The sequence below is a fragment of the Cyphomyrmex costatus genome, unplaced genomic scaffold (genome assembly GCF_001594065.2).
Source record: "Cyphomyrmex costatus isolate MS0001 unplaced genomic scaffold, Ccosl1.0 scaffold91, whole genome shotgun sequence".
Lineage (NCBI taxonomy): Eukaryota > Metazoa > Arthropoda > Insecta > Hymenoptera > Formicidae > Cyphomyrmex > Cyphomyrmex costatus.
In genome coordinates, this window is record NW_017280495.1 from 662,936 (window position 1) to 679,373 (window position 16,438).

Genomic DNA, 16,438 nt, shown 5'->3' on the forward strand with positions numbered 1-16,438 from the left:
ACTTGTTTAGATGACAAATAGGAACACCTTTTGTAGTAATAATTGCTTTTATGAAAAAAAAAATCTATATATTTACCCAGAATATTGAGAAAAAGATTGTTTTATCGGAACATTGATAATTCTAGCTTAAGTGGACAGGAAAATGAAAATAAGAGGATGTGGCGAAGCGTATAAGCGTAAAATGTGATGTGACTATACTGTCTTGTTCTGCGAATACATATTGAGATATAAGATTTTTCGCGTTTTTACAATTTTTCGAACTACATTGTTAATACTGAAATGTATGAGCGCTCAAATGAGAAATCGCTCAATGCATCGTCACTTTGTCTTTTTTAATGCTCACGCAATTTTACGTATGTTGAACAGTTTTTAAGAATGATATTCGTAGTCGATAGTATTCTATGAATGACCACAGAGAGTGTCACAGAGAATAATCATATTTCTACATAATTACTTTTCTTCTCGATAATCCTTGAATCATTAAACGCCAAGTCACCAAGCAAGTGATTTGCTGATACTTTCGATGACTTGGAGAAATAATCTGTTGGTGCATTTCTGACTATGTATTTATTACACTTTGAAGGAAGAAGCATTTGAAAAATGGTATTTGAAAAATAACGTTTGCATACCTTTACATCGAGACTGTAAATGTCGCTCTAATAGATCATTTGTACAGTTATAATATAGTAACGTAAGTTTTGGAGTGACACTCGTGAATGCGTGTCACGCCTCCGCGAACCATGCGGCTGTGTGACTTAATTAAATAGTTTTTAACGCGACATGCTCGCGGGATGTAGACGCGCGCGGTGCAATCTCGTCGACTTTATCCTCTTCATCTTAAACTACTGGTGAAGCACTTGCTTCCGTGGAATTGCTATGCTAGCTCCAATACCTTTGTCTGTTAGATAAGCCATAAGTGCCTCTAAAGTTATCCTTTAGCTAGTTCTTTAAATAAATCTTTAAAGTTTTTTTTACAGTTATCTCCTATCAATAAAGGCTTTATGCATCGATATTAACTGTGATGCTAAAAAATAAATTTCACTTACAAATAAAACTAATGAATGATTAAAAAATCAATTTAATATTTCTTACGATATTTGTCGTAGTGTTTTTATGATGCTTTACAATCATTAAAATTATATCAATAATTAAATATCGACGATTGGCGCATAAATTTCTTTACATATTATGCACAGCGCGCGTCCACTTAGAATTTTAAGAACAGATACATAATCAATATTTTAAGAAATCGCATCCTTATCAGCCATTCCGTCCATGAAAGGCCTTCTGAGCAAGCGTGCTGCGTATAAAATCGCGCACATTGCATAGGTCAGTGACGTTGCACACGAGAACGAAGGGAAATCGATAACAGTTTTATCGCGAACCGCGGTGAACCAAGACACAATGTATTCTTGTGAAATTCCGCGGCAATGTAAATTCAAATAATATTAATGGAGTTACAGTACAGTATCTGTAAACATAATTTAACAGCCATTAACCTTGATGAAAATTAAAAAAAATGTTTGCATACAAATACAATTTGCTCAAAGCAGATGCGCGCGCTCAACAATTGCCTATCTTCCCAAAAAATATTTTATTCTTATCAATTGGGAGGAAGTATTCGATTTATGCTCAATTTTAATGAGTGAACGTGTAGAAAATTGCTCAAACTTGTAAGTAGTTATTGATAAGTAATGACGAATTTAAATAAAATTTGGTTTAATTTGATTTTTATTTTAAATTAAAATTTTAATAATTTATCAACCCCAATAAATATACAAATTAATTTTGAAAAAATTAATTCCGAGTTAATTTACTTTTTCCGAATTTTTTCTAATATAATAATAAAGATATTACAGAGAAAAAGATTGAATAAATAATCTTTTAAATTTAATATTTCAAATATTCATTGATTAATCGTATAATCAAAGATTAGGAGAAATGGTTATATAGAAAATAACTATTTCAATAATCAAATGAAAAAATTTACATGGATTTACATGTATTAATGTAGAATACTTCGTCTTCGTCTTGCAGCAACCACTGACCTTAGATTTAATCATTTATACACGACTCACTATTCTTAGCGATTAGTCAAATAGTAATGACTACACATTATACCGCACTTTTCATTTCATTTTCAATTAAATGATCCCCTTTGAAGGTGGATCAGCGTCTTCCAGAAACGAAGATATTAACTTTGCCCAGGTGCAGCTTGTAGCATTAAGTTTTCGATAATTAACTGTATATACATGTAGCGAATATTTTACTCTTATTTAACAGTTTGTTTTGCTAATGACTTTAAATATTTAGACTTAAAAATTTATACAAACGTAAAGAAAAATAAAAAAGATTAGACAGTTTGATCAGCTCGATGTAAGCAAGATTTTCCAACTTTCCTTCTAGCGTACTTAAGAGAATTGTACATAATTTTAATAATTTAACGTTTTATTAATTGTTTAGTAATCGATTTAATTTTTGTTTTAATATAATTGAGAAGTTCAGTATTATGAATAATAATGGTGACATTATTTAGGCAGCCGATTTTATGATCAATCTGTCACTTCTTTTTTCATTCTCTCAGCTTCGAGAGATATCATGAAACTTTAGTTCGTTATTACCTTAATTTTAAAATACTGAACAATCTTTTTTGCGTGATAATATAAATATATTGTGACGTTACTTTTAGACAAATGTATTGATGTATGTGAATTAATGGCTGCGTTCATCAGATTTAACAACTGAGTGAGCGCTCGCTTGATGTATTCTTTTAGATTTAAAATCTGATTGGATGATCTAAAAGAGTACATCAGTAACAGCGAGCCCTCATTCAACTGTTGAGTCTGTTGAACGCAACCATTCTGAATCTATTAGTGTGTTCCATATTGATTAGATTATCGTACTTATTCTTATACTGATATATACATAAATATCTGTGTGACTTGAAGCGTGCCTTTATCAACGCGATGTAAAATGAATACAATTAAAACAATAGGTTTAGTACGCAGTGCCTTTTCGACGAATTTTTTCGATGTTGAAACTTTTTTTATATATAGAAATTTATTTGTGTAATACGGATACAATAAAGAGACGAAGTCTTTTATATATATATATCAATATACATATACTATATATACAATATATGAACTCAATAAATTTCAAGTTAATCATAAATAAATTAACAACAAACAATAAAAATGTTTATTTATTATTATTTAAATATTATTTATTTAAATAATACATTAAATATTTTAAACATACATATCTTTTTTTTCAGTAATACTATTTAATAATAATATTTTTGTTTTCATAAAAAATAATAACTATACGATTTAAAATATCACACGAAAATCATACTGGAATTATATGTATACTTTACGTATGTACATCAAAAGTGCCGATTTTTTAGAAAGATATTGTTATAAGCGCGCGCGATATATATCGCGCTACAGATATTTTAAATATAATTATTTGATTCATCCACTACGTTGCATCACTATAAAATATAAAGAAATTTCAATGTGCTATTTGATCATAGACGCAATATTAAGCAATTGTTAAAAGTATAATTTATAACATTTGTGTAATATTAGATATAATAGTAGTAAGATATTTGTAAAATATTTGTGCGTCATGAATTTGTCATGAAGTCATCAGTTGTTATGGGAAGTCGACGCAATATACATTCCATTCTATATTTTCTCGAAATACACATATATGTTACCGATACCGAAGCATATTTGTATTCTGAGTGGTTATCGGATATTTTACTGTTGTTACCGTATCGCTCTTAAAAATAATGGAAAGAGTGAACGTTTTTTTTACTATATTTACTTGTAACGCTGCAATTTTTCGTAAGCGTTTAATGTTATTTGGCTCTAATAAGCTCAAAGAAATGCGACAAAATGTATCTTGTTGAGCAACAGCAACTTTGTTTTTTTTGTATAAATAAAGATTTAGCTATACTGACGAATATATACAAAAATATTATTTCATTTTCAGCATTTCTACTTTATCCTCTTATTCTGTTATTTTATTTTACACTTTGTAACAAACCATAGTTTTCTAAATGTCATTTTATAACTGATTGCATAATCATGTAAAATCTTCCAACATATAATCTAATTAAGATTGCTTCGAATTACTTATTTTTTCCTGTTTTACTGTTCTCATCATAAATAAGTATCATTTTCGCTTCAGTTTATGACTTCAACTTAGATATATTATCTATATGTATACGAAAAAAGGAATATTTAAAATATGTTCATCAATAATGAACATTATTCTTATACTCTCTATAAAACTTAGAGTGAATTTTACTCTTAAAAATTGTGTATGAAAATTAAGTAGATTCTTTTTTAAGAAATTTAGAGAGTACGTTACTATAAAACATGAAAATCATTTTGTCTGAAATATTTGTGAATTAAATAAACTTTTTTCTATTCTCCTTTCAATCAATAAAGAAATTGAGAATTGAAAGGATTAATCGGACAAAAATACGATTAAGACCGAAAAGAAGGTAATCTACGAAAAGTCCATCGGTTGTTACATATGCTCATATAAGTACCATTACGGAAGGCGGTAGTCGAGGGCGATATGGAGCAACGGAGCGGCGGAGAATCCGCAATTATTCAATCGTGGCCCGTAGAGCTGCGTTTGACGCGTCGTTCTTTCACCGTCACAGACATTTCGTAGAGCGTGCAGAAGAAGCGGCACATCCGTAATCTCGTCGCCGCGTCGTCCCGCAATCTCGAAATCACGGTAATCGCGCGAAATTACGACGATTTCGAGAAATATCGGTTTTGACTTTAATCTCATCGATTGTGACTTTTCTAATTCATTTTTCGCGCTTCCGTGTGATTTCGAAGAATTGACGTTATAGAATATAATACATCATTTCTAACTAACACTTACAGTATTTATTAAAACAGTTAATAAAAACTTGATAGTTTCGTGAACATCTGTGTAACTATAAAAAAAATATGATATAAAACTTATGAAGTGAACCGATTTGGAATAAATATCTATCTCTGATGTACTTTTTAGAGTTAACTGTTTAACCACGTGAAGATTGACTTTTATATAAAGTTTCGCGATTTTATAATTTTTTAAATATCGAACCTATACTAAATGTGGATCTAACGCTTGCCAGATTTCTGTGGGATGTTGGAGAATTTGCACGCGACTGGAAATAATTACGACTAATTTTCTGTTCCAATTTGTAAATTTTTTAAAATTTGCTCAGTATTGAATTACGGAATATCGAAAGAGAGTATCGTAATGGTGGTATTAAAATCTAAAATTTATCAACTACAAATATCTGATTAGAATAATTTTTGCTCGACATAACGACCTCGTGGCACAATGGATAAGACGGATAACCGGCGAACATTTGACTTGATCGATTCGATCGTATTCATCGGGTTGCTGGGCGTTTCTGCCCTCGTAGGTGTCTATCAGTGTTATGCGTCCAGAAAAAAGGCAGACGCCGTGGGAGAATACCTTGTAGGCGGTCAAAAGATGTCTATATTTCCAATAAGCATGTCACTAATAGCAAGGTAAAGTTTTGTTCCTTTTTTTACTTCTTTTCCCCTAGTTTAGTTAAAATCTTGTACTGTAGCATCGAAAAAGTGTACAATTAAGAACATATATTTTCTAAAATTTTAAAATATTTTTTTATGCTTGAAAGTAATTTTATTAAGAGGGATTCATACGTATAAAAAGATTAAAGAGATGCCTATTTTTGTTATTTTTTTTCATAGAAACTATTAGCTTTACTCAAAAAGGATTTTGATCAATATACCTTACATATACATTAATACTCTTTAAAACTTTTAAAGTGAATTTTACTCTGAGAAGTAAAATCTCATTCTTAAAAATAAAAAACAATTTTTTAAAAAACTGGTTTATATATTAACAAACAGTAGTACCGGCACAATTGTTAGCACTAACAGTAGATATATGGATAATCACTGTAAATTTCATATAGTTTATCTGAAACAAAAAACCCGACAAATTAAAAAAAATACAATAATAAACCTAATCTTTGTCGTAATCAATTTTATATATTCTCAATTTTGACAAAATAACGAACTTTTAAATTAAAAAAATAAATTATCACTATTATGAGGAAGATCGGTACCAACAGGTGTACTTGTGCTATTAATGTTTTTAATTGAAAATTTTGTATCACTTACTGTTATACAATATATCCTGTTTGAATAAAATTAACAGTTTTTGTAAAATAACTTTGCACAAATAGGCATTTTTATCTTTCTAGATGTATGGCTGGCCTTAATTAATTTACATCTCTAACATTACATCAACTTAGTGAATATGAGAGCATTGGATATTAGTAAAAAACTGTTCTGCGAAAATATATAAGGCACATTAGGTGACATTTGTTTCAATTGGCTGTCAAGGTTCGCTAGTCAAGATTCTAAATATTAATAGTCACAAGTCCACGTGTCGGAATAATCCGGATAAGAAAATTCGTTTTAAGAACACCCCATATTAGTCAGAAGCCATTAACGTTTTATTGGCGGCAACTGCTATTTGTGAATTGCTTTACTTTTTATTTAAGTATACGTTCCTCGATAAAATTGTAAAATTGTATTTTATATGAATTAATTAAGATACATAATTTTCATTTTAAAACATTATATGTTTATTATATTAATTATAAAAATTACTTAAATCATCGATAATAACAAAATGCGATTTTTAGGGACAAAATTATTCTTTGCTACTCTGCATATTTACTTTTAATTCACAACATCACGTTCGCTATTAACAACATTAAATTGAGTAATTGCCTATTTGCCAGAAAAAAATTGAGAATTAGTGACATTTAAATTTGCCTTGTTTAAATGCTGCATGATTACGAGTAATTCTAAAGACAGCCCCTTAAAATTGTAGCTACGTGTCGGGCATAGCAATGTTGGGATTGCCAGCCGAAATGTACGTTTACGGCACACAATTATGGTGTGTCGTGATAGCGGATAGTTTTGTGTCCATTACGATGGCGATCGTGTATCTACCGGTTTTCTACGGACTCCGAATTACGTCATCTTACGAGGTACGTAAGTAATTTCATTTGGAAAGAACTATTTTGCTGAAGTAAAGCAGCTTAAAGAATAAAATAATTAAAGCGCGACATACAGATCTAAAAATAATTTTTGTTAGACTTTTAAAATAATTGTAGGACGTTCAAGTATAGAGGTGCAAAAAGTTTTGACATTCTAGCAACCAGTTTGAATGTCTTACATAATTATTTTTATATAATACATTACCAAAAACATTCTTTTTGTATATAACAAGGTATCTTGACACATAGTACTTTTTTTTCGCAGTATTTAGAGTTAAGATTCAATCGAGTAGTCAGGCTCATGGGATCTTTTATCTTCATCATCAAAATGGTAAGTTTGTTTCTGTTACGTATGTAAATAAATTTGGAAACTTTTGTCTTTTAATAATTTAAAGAATTCGTGTTTAGAATTTATTCCCTCTTGTTCTTGCCAATCTCTTTTTAAGATCGGTATACACGTAATATACATGTATGTATATATTTACCAAACCTTATCAGCATAATGTATTGCAATACATCTTTACGTATCGAAGATTCCTCGAAGCATTGAACTCGATACGCGCTGATCTCGCAAGCAATTTAACACGTTGAGCAATTTTGCGCTTACAGCTGCTTTACATACCGCTGGTGATATACGTGCCGGCGCTAGCCTTCAATCAGGCGACCGGAATGGACCTTTATACGATCGCGTTAATGGTCTGCGCCGTTTGCATCTTTTACACGACGTTGGTAAGAACATAATTCGTAAATCTGAAAATTGATTCAATGCAGAACTGTTTATTTTATTTATTTTATAGAAAAAAGATGTAATTGTCAATGAAAATTACTGTCCTCAAATTACGACATTGTTAAATGCAAGATAAAAAGTATTTAGTCTGCATAATAAGCGTCAAAAAAATAAAATAGTATAACTATATTTTACTTACAAAAAATAAAATTCAAGATAATTAATAATAATAATAAAATACATGATTTTGCATTTTAGGGTGGCTTGAAGGCGGTCGTCTGGACGGACACTATTCAGACGGCGATGATGTTCGGTGCTGTCATCACCGTTGTTGTACTCGGCACCGCCAGAGTCGGTGGTGTAGCGGAGGTGTGGAGAAGGAATACCGATTCCGGGAGGATTGAATTTTTCAAGTACTAGCAGCAATTTCTTCTCATACATTTTTATTATAATTAATTTAATTTAACGTTATCACATATATAATAGTTTCTATTATAATCATGCAACCCTTACTTCATATTTTTATCAATCAATCAAGTTATCCCAAAGTCCACTATGCGAGCAATAAATAATATCAATTTTATCCTTTTTCTACTTTAATCAGTATGAATCTAGATCCTACGGTAAGGCACACTTTCTGGGGCGTAGTGGTTGGCAATTATTTAAATTGGCTGGCCACGTGCTCGGTGAATCAAGCGATGGTGCAGCGATGCCTGGCGATGCCGAACTTGAAGAAGTCCAATGTGTGAGTCCGAGAAATGCATCATAATGCACAGCGACGCATGTCACTCATTTAATCCCCTTTTGTATCTAGGGCGATTATGATAATGGCCGTAGGAATAATCAGCATTGTCTCATTATGTTGCTACACGGGAATCGTCATTTACGCGGCCTTTTATGACTGCGACCCGGTTACGACAAAGGTAAAATGATCTAGACATTTAAGCAATTTATAAAATAAGAATCATCGCGAATTCCAAAATCCCCGACTTAATTAATAAGTTTCGAAGACAAATGAATGGTAATAACACGACCAATGTGGATGATTTTATGCAAAATCTTAGATTAAACGCTTCGGCGAATACTAATGAAAATTGTACTTTAGCAAATACGAAAGCCCGATCAGCTATTACCATACTTTGTGATGGAATTATCAGAGGCAATACCAGGATTACCGGGATTATTTGTTTCTGGTGTATTCAGTGCGGCATTGAGGTACTATAAAATTTAGATTAAAATACGGTTAAGAATGATTTTCATAATTAAAATATACAGAATTAATATTTCTCTTATTTTTTTTGTTGGATGTAAATTTTTTACTAAATTTTAAATTATTTAATTATACCCCGAGAGATGAAAGAAGATCTCACTTGTATAATGCTCTATATATCGCTCTTCCATTCATGTATTCCTTTTTGGCTATCTAAAACGCTCGTTGACCTTTAGTACAATGTCGACCGGATTAAATTCCATGTCTGGTGTAATCTATGAAGACATGATCAAGCCGTGTCTCCGTAAGCCGATCTCTAACGTCGGCGCGAGTCGTATAATGAAAGCCATAGTTGTGATAATAGGAGCCATTTGCGTGGGCCTCGTATTCATGGTGGAAAAATTGAGTGGTTTAATTCAGGTATGATATGAAAGATGTAATCGTGTACGAATGTTCGGTAACGAGATACCGGATCACTTGCGTAAATTAATTCTCGACTAATTTATGCAATAATAAAGAGCGTGCTGATCTTTTCAGGCTGGTAAAAGTTTATCAGGAATAACCGCCGGGCCCTTACTTGGAATGTTCACGTTGGGCATGCTATTCCCAATGGCCAACTCTATGGTAAGAGGATTATCGTAAAGAAATGAACAGAAGTACATGGCAAATGCTTTTAAGTTTATTTCATTAATAGAACATCAATGCTCTGTATGTGCATTCTATTCTCACTTATATATCTAAATTATATCCATAGTAATAACTCCTAATATTTTATTTCAAAGATATGTTTATTTATATGAATTTAAATCTTAATGTAATATCAGTTAGGATATCTCAGAATTTTCGATGGTTAATTTCAATGACAGATTTACGACATAAGCAAATCGCGGAATTTATCATTAAAATTAAATCGATCTTAAGAAATCTTGCGTTCGCTATGGAATCATTCTATTTCTATCTTTTTACTTGAACAGGGAGCACTCGTCGGTGCGGTGGTTAGTCTGAACTTAGTCGCTTGGATCTCGTTCGGCACGCAGGCAGCGATCTCTGATGGCTCAATTTATTTCCCGGTGAAACCGGTATCGGTAGATGGATGCACCGAATCATTGAGAAGCACTGCCGGAAACCTCACGACAATCGTCGAGACCGCTGTCAGGTACATTTATTAAATTGCTTTCATACATAAAAACCGCGTAATGACGCCTCCCGTATTATATCGTATCGCATTTAAAACGACTTTATTTTCAGGGAACAGCCTTTTTTCTTATACAGAATGTCTTATCTCTGGTATACATGGGTGGGTTTTCTAATTACAATTCTAGTGGGCCTGCTGGTCTCATGGTTTACAGGCCCGTCTAAGTACAGTCGTGCGGATAAGAGATTATTTACACCCATTATACACGGTCTTCTACGCTCAAGAGATCCTGAGAAAGTGGTGCGTATAATTTCATGATCCTCAATCAGAAGAAATCTTATCACTAATGTATAACATTGTTCTTTTTCCTTTCTTTTTACAGAATGAGGCTGACCTCACAAAAATGACAAATGATGTAAACGATATAATTATGCAAACTTCTTCAAAATGTTAACTATTATTCCTATTTTCATTCAATTGAGCTAGGCAAAATGTATACAATCGTACATGTCAAATTTGTATTCTTGTGTTTGATTTAGTCCCGATATCTCATAAAATTAGATTATAAATTACGACTCGCAATTGTTTGACATAGATGATGCCATTGTATTATGTGTAATATTTTAAACATAGTGTATCGTTTAAATACAATACAAGGCGGGACTAATTTCAAATACAACTTCGTTATGCGTGCATAAATTAATCCTACGTAAATCATCACATCTCAGGCAGTGATTCAAAGATGCCGATTCAATTATATGTTATGTATTGTATATCGTCTATTTAAAATTTAATTAGGCCGACGATAATATACAAAGAGAACAATGTTAGACTAATATGCTCGTCATGTATTAAAGAATGATTTTTATGCAATCGAATGCTAATTTATGACATAAAATCTTTAGGCAACGTAACGCATCTATATTGTAAAATCTATCAAAATATCCGGTGTCTAAGAGTAAATATAATGATTGATATAAATCAATAAAGTTGATTTACCTTGATAGATAATTACATTTGTAAATTTTGACATATAGTCGTTATATAGTACGTATCTAACATTAAACTCTCCTGTCATATGTTGTACATACAAAACATTTTTGATTTATATAAAAAGGCTATTAATCGGTAGCTTTCAAATTTGAATAAATGAAATCAAACCGATTATAATTGATAGATTTCGCCGCAAGCGTCTATCACATTTACAATGATTATAAAGTACTTGATTAGCCAATCCGACAATATACTTATTACTAGTTTTCACAGCACAATTTATGAATCTACATGTAACAATATATCATAGATGGCCGTCTAGTATGATGCACTATTTCGTAAAAACGGATGCAGAACCACTTACAAATAGTATTTAAAGTCCTTGTATGATATTCTCGTATATCACATAATTATATAAAAAAAAAAAAGAGGATACTTTAAGACGTAAGCGGCGACATACCAATCGTCCTGGGATCTTGTTGACCAGGCTGAGTCGGTGGACCTGGTTGTTGCGGACCAGCCTCAAGATTCTTAAGAAGCAAGTTCAACCAATGTTTAGTTGAAGCATCTTCTTGCAAACATGTCGCAAATGTGTTATCTCTCAACTGGTCCGGTAAGCACTGCCTCAGAGCTAACAGTGCTCTGCAAAATAATTAATCGTACGTTAAATTTTTCGAGATTTCTAAGAACATACAATATGCATATTCTGATTACTCACCTCGGATTGTCAGAAAGTCTCAAGTAACACCGTACTACATGTTTAAGCAATCTTGCAGAAGGATCTTTGGCTAAGGATAGAACCATTTTTCCTAATATCATGGCAACATGACTGAATCTATCATAGGTCTGACAGATATAAGACAAGCCACTGTCATCTAACAGTATTTTTTGCAATATAAATGTTGCCACAGTCTTACTCAATTCCGAGCCGCTCTCCATAATTCGTAAACAAAGCGGGATAATCTCGGTAGTAAGAAGGAAGGTGATAACTTCTTGCTCATCAGTTTTGACTAGTGCACCAATCACACCAAGACTTGTTAAGCGAAGGTATTCAAATGGACGTGTCTTGCTTACAGTATGCAGAAACGGATACAAAAACAATGGAACATGTGCCTAAAATTAAATATATGTGATATTTTATACTTAGAGATATACTTTTGGTTGTATAGTATAACTCTGTTTATTCTTGTTCTAGAACAAGACGATTCCAATAATTGAATAATTTAGAGATAATAGAAATTTATTAATTCTTCTCTCTATTAATACTTATTTCCTCTAATAGGAACTGACATTCAGAAAATTAGAGTCAAGCATGTCGAGTTTTATTATCCATAGTCAGCACTATGGCGCCTTAGTTCAGATAATAAGAGCTCAGCTACGAGTTCAGATATTATTTGAATCCAAGTATAAACTTGTTTGTACAAATAGAAAGCAAATAAACAGAGTTCTATTATATATACACATTTGTTAAATAAAATTCTCCTCTTTGGTCATAAAACAGATACAGCCAGTATAATAATTATATTTTAAATATTATTAATATTTATATAATTTGCTTAGTTAACAGGAGAGAATTTGAATATAATTAAAGCTGTATATCACAGAATAGTCCTACCTGTAAAAATGCAGATCTCGTTTCTGGATGACTGGCTACGCATTGCAGTAATGCCAAGGCGTTGCAAACCCGATTACTCTGATAAGCGGTGAGAGTCGCGGGATTGATCGCTGGATAAATGTTAATGATCTCCTGAAGAAGAGAGGCTGTAGTGCCAAACGAATGCCACAACATTGGTGCCAAATCGGGCACTACTTCACGCTTCTTGCTTAGCTCCAGAAGAGCATTCTCCCTTGTCTCTGGATTTGATAGTTCGATTATCCATGAGTATACCTTCTCACGATCAACGGTAGATTGGAGGGCGGCTGGGCTCTGTTGAGTGCTCATGTCGTAACTCTAACCCCAAACAACACAAAGTCTAAAATGGTGACAAAAGGCGTCTTTAAGTCGCCTTTCAAGTAGAAAAAACGTCTTATGACCCAATTTTAGATACTTTTTGTTGTCTGATAACTGTTGCCTCGATTCGTAGCGTACGGAGTACTGAATACGTATCGCAATCTGCACAACCATTCGTAATTATAAACGAGTGTTTTAATTTATCAATCGATCAATTGCATTATGCGCAAATGAAGCAGAGTTACATTTTGTGCATAATGCAAATGAAATTTAAAAAACTTGTCTTATATGCACGATCAATCTCCTTGTTTCACTTTTTACGCAGAAAAGTCTGAAATTCTAACCTCTCTTCTGCCACGTTCGCAAGTAGAGTTCGATAATATGCACGATTTTTCGTAGCGTGCTTCTCGTACAGAATTAGCCAATCCTCAATCCATCTGGATGCTCACCAAGCCTGATGAAATTCGGTATAATCTCGCCAAATCTTCAAAGTACTTCAGAGTTGGCACAGCGGCACAAGTTGACAAAGCAAAATACGTTTTTTAGACTTCTCTAGTTCTCTCTCGTCCACGGCTCCACGCACAATTACATTACATTTCGAATACGCGTGACGGCGCGCCATCTGAATCTGAACATAACCTCCTTTCGCGGATGACGCAGACGCCGGTTCTCCGGTTTTGTATTGTTCTGAACCTATTCTAAATACACTTTAAGGGTCACTACATATTGTTATGTAATTATACATGCTGTACAGATATACAGTAAATATTTGGACAATAAAAGACGTAAGGTTAAAATTTTGCTATGTTACTTGACAGCATAAATATTAGGCTATTTTATCAATATATATATATACATATATTTTTTACAAGGTTTATATATATTATATTTCCGCTCGCATTGGCAGTATCATATGTTTATTGGTCTATAGCATTATATTCTGAAACAATTCATCAGAGATCGGAGTGCATTCCATTTCATGTATATACGGTGTGTCTTCTATTTAGTCCATACAAATCAACGAAATATCGTTTTGTCTTTGTTATTCATGGAATGCAAAGAAAGATAAAATAACATATATATGTGTCAATCCATTAAATATATGAGGCACATATATCATTTTATTCTTATATTGTTCATCGAATAAATATAAATTATACATCATACACATCATATGCGTGAAATGAAACGTATATTCACATATTACTCAATATGAATAATTATTTTTCATTTCTTATTAACATTGAGATCAGAAACTCCTTTCTCTTTTCTTAATTAAAATTAAAGAGATAATTTCAATCATTAGTTAGCCAAATCTCGATCAATATCCTTTAAAATCTCAATAAAATCAAAATTTAACAAAATATAATTGTTATCAATGATATGTTATTAACAGAAAGTATACATGCGTTTATTAATTGTTCAACAAAATATATTAAAATCGACGTTTGATAAGTTTTATTATTCCATTTAAAAACATAACAATGGATTTTTATCCATGTAATTAAGTATTAAAAAAAAAGATAATGAATCAATTATACTTATTATATATAACTACAATATATTAATTAATTTAATATGCGCATTTAATAATATAAAAACGAATCGTTATATATTGATTGAACAAGTAACTTTTAGTAATCATTTTGGAGTCACTTTGATGTGCATAAAATGCAAGCGTGAAGGTCACTTTGGATTTGGCTTTTCAAGATTTTAATTTAATTATTCAAATATCGCCCATCCTGCACAAACATAGAATTCTATTTCTCTTTGTAACTTTATATTTATATTTTTTTCAATTTGGTTTCAGCACAGTATGCAAAAGAATAAACTTCGTTATTATTCGTTACATTCACCTTGTTACTAATTAAATGCATATTTAATTAACTTTCTCGTTTATATGTTACTCAACGCTATAATATAAACGGTACTATCTTTTCTATATTCACAAAGCGGGTCGATTTCAATCGTTTATATTATCTGCAGTAGCAAAAAAAGTCTGTTTTTAGTTACAAGGTTGATTTAAGAAATAAGAGAAGCAGATATGTTTTTTGTTAGTAAAATAGAAGTAAATAAAAAGACAGATAGAGAGGAAAATTTTTTATATTTGCAAAATCGTAGTAATAGGTACTAACTATTAGATGCATATATATTCGTATTTAACTATAGTGCAATGTAACTATATGCAATCCTTCAATTAAAATTAATGTTATAGTTTGTTTCTTTAATTATTAATATAGGAAGAAAAGTTTAAGCTTCTATTATATATACATACATTTATATTATGAAAAAGAATTTATCAAATTGTGTAACAACTGCTGTTTATTAATCTGATGCAGGAGTCACTACAAACAAGAAAGAAGAAGAAGCTAATTGTAAGTACATGTATCGATGGTACAATGTACTATATACGTGAATATTAAAAATAATCTTTTAAAAATACTATATTTAATATAATGAAAATATCAACGGAAGGATTTCGTACACTTGAACAAGTTCAAGTCGACTTCTTCTAGTGGCTACAGCTGACTCAAACATGTTTGTACCAAACTTTCAGTTGTCTGATAGTTTCGCTATTAATCTTTAAGTGGGTAGGTAGGGTGGCCACAGCGCATATAGTTTTCTTTAAAACTTTATCCTGGAAGACAAAAACAAAAAGTGTATTGCAGTCAGATATCCAGAAGTCTTAAAGTTCATTATTTTTATATTCCTCTACCTGATAAGGGCATAAATAATGTAAATTTGAATTATAATATAATATACTCTAGTAAAACATACAACTATAAAATAAAACTTTTTGGAGTGTTCTGAACTTTTGAGTAAGCACTCTTTTTGTACCAACTTTTGCGTGTTTTTAAATTTATAGATATTCAAAAGTTAAATATACCATTTTTATAAGATAGTCTATATTTTTAATGTCAAAATGGTAATGTAACACAGTGTGTATTATCGATACATATGTATATATGGCATAGTATGGCATTAGCGAACTGTCTCGCTGATTGTCACGCCACGCATTTTTCTGATTTCAACTTGAGAGTAGTTACACCAATTTTTTTTTTCTATAAATGATTATCTAATGTATTTTTTACATCTCTCAATTAAAATCACTGTTATTAACAACATATTATATATCGATTATTTTCTAATTTACAATTACTATTTAAAAACATTATGGATTTAATTATAATTTTCTAAAAAAAAAGTAAGCAGAAATAAAATAAATATTAAACAAAATAAGTATATAGTGAAAAAAGCATTAAGTAATTTATTATGACATTATTAAAAAAATAAAGATTTTAATTATTAGAAATCTATAAAATATAATATAGATT

General features: G+C 31.3%; 2 protein-coding genes across 2 annotated transcripts; one reads left to right on the plus strand and one right to left on the minus strand.

Annotated features, from left to right (window-relative positions):
• The first annotated feature begins 5,364 nt into the window (after nucleotides 1-5,364).
• On the plus strand, nucleotides 5,365-11,020 carry LOC108781830 (sodium-coupled monocarboxylate transporter 1). Its single transcript, XM_018549925.1, has 13 exons — nucleotides 5,365-5,558; nucleotides 6,919-7,078; nucleotides 7,353-7,418; nucleotides 7,697-7,816; nucleotides 8,073-8,227; nucleotides 8,419-8,559; nucleotides 8,629-8,737; nucleotides 8,920-9,029; nucleotides 9,261-9,444; nucleotides 9,562-9,648; nucleotides 9,999-10,180; nucleotides 10,273-10,459; nucleotides 10,542-11,020. The coding sequence occupies exons 1-13, from the start codon at nucleotides 5,365-5,367 to the stop codon at nucleotides 10,611-10,613; spliced, it is 1,767 nt and encodes a 588-aa protein (XP_018405427.1). The 3' UTR covers nucleotides 10,614-11,020.
• Nucleotides 11,021-11,557: 537 nt separating this feature from the next.
• Rcd-1 (Required for cell differentiation 1) lies at nucleotides 11,558-13,593 on the minus strand. Its single transcript, XM_018549941.1, has 4 exons — nucleotides 13,448-13,593; nucleotides 12,768-13,265; nucleotides 11,871-12,265; nucleotides 11,558-11,794 (listed from the first exon to the last, which is right to left on the minus strand). Exons 2-4 carry the CDS (start codon nucleotides 13,092-13,094, stop codon nucleotides 11,590-11,592), a joined length of 927 nt encoding a protein of 308 aa, XP_018405443.1. The 5' UTR covers nucleotides 13,095-13,265; nucleotides 13,448-13,593; the 3' UTR covers nucleotides 11,558-11,589.
• Nucleotides 13,594-16,438: the final 2,845 nt, after the last annotated feature.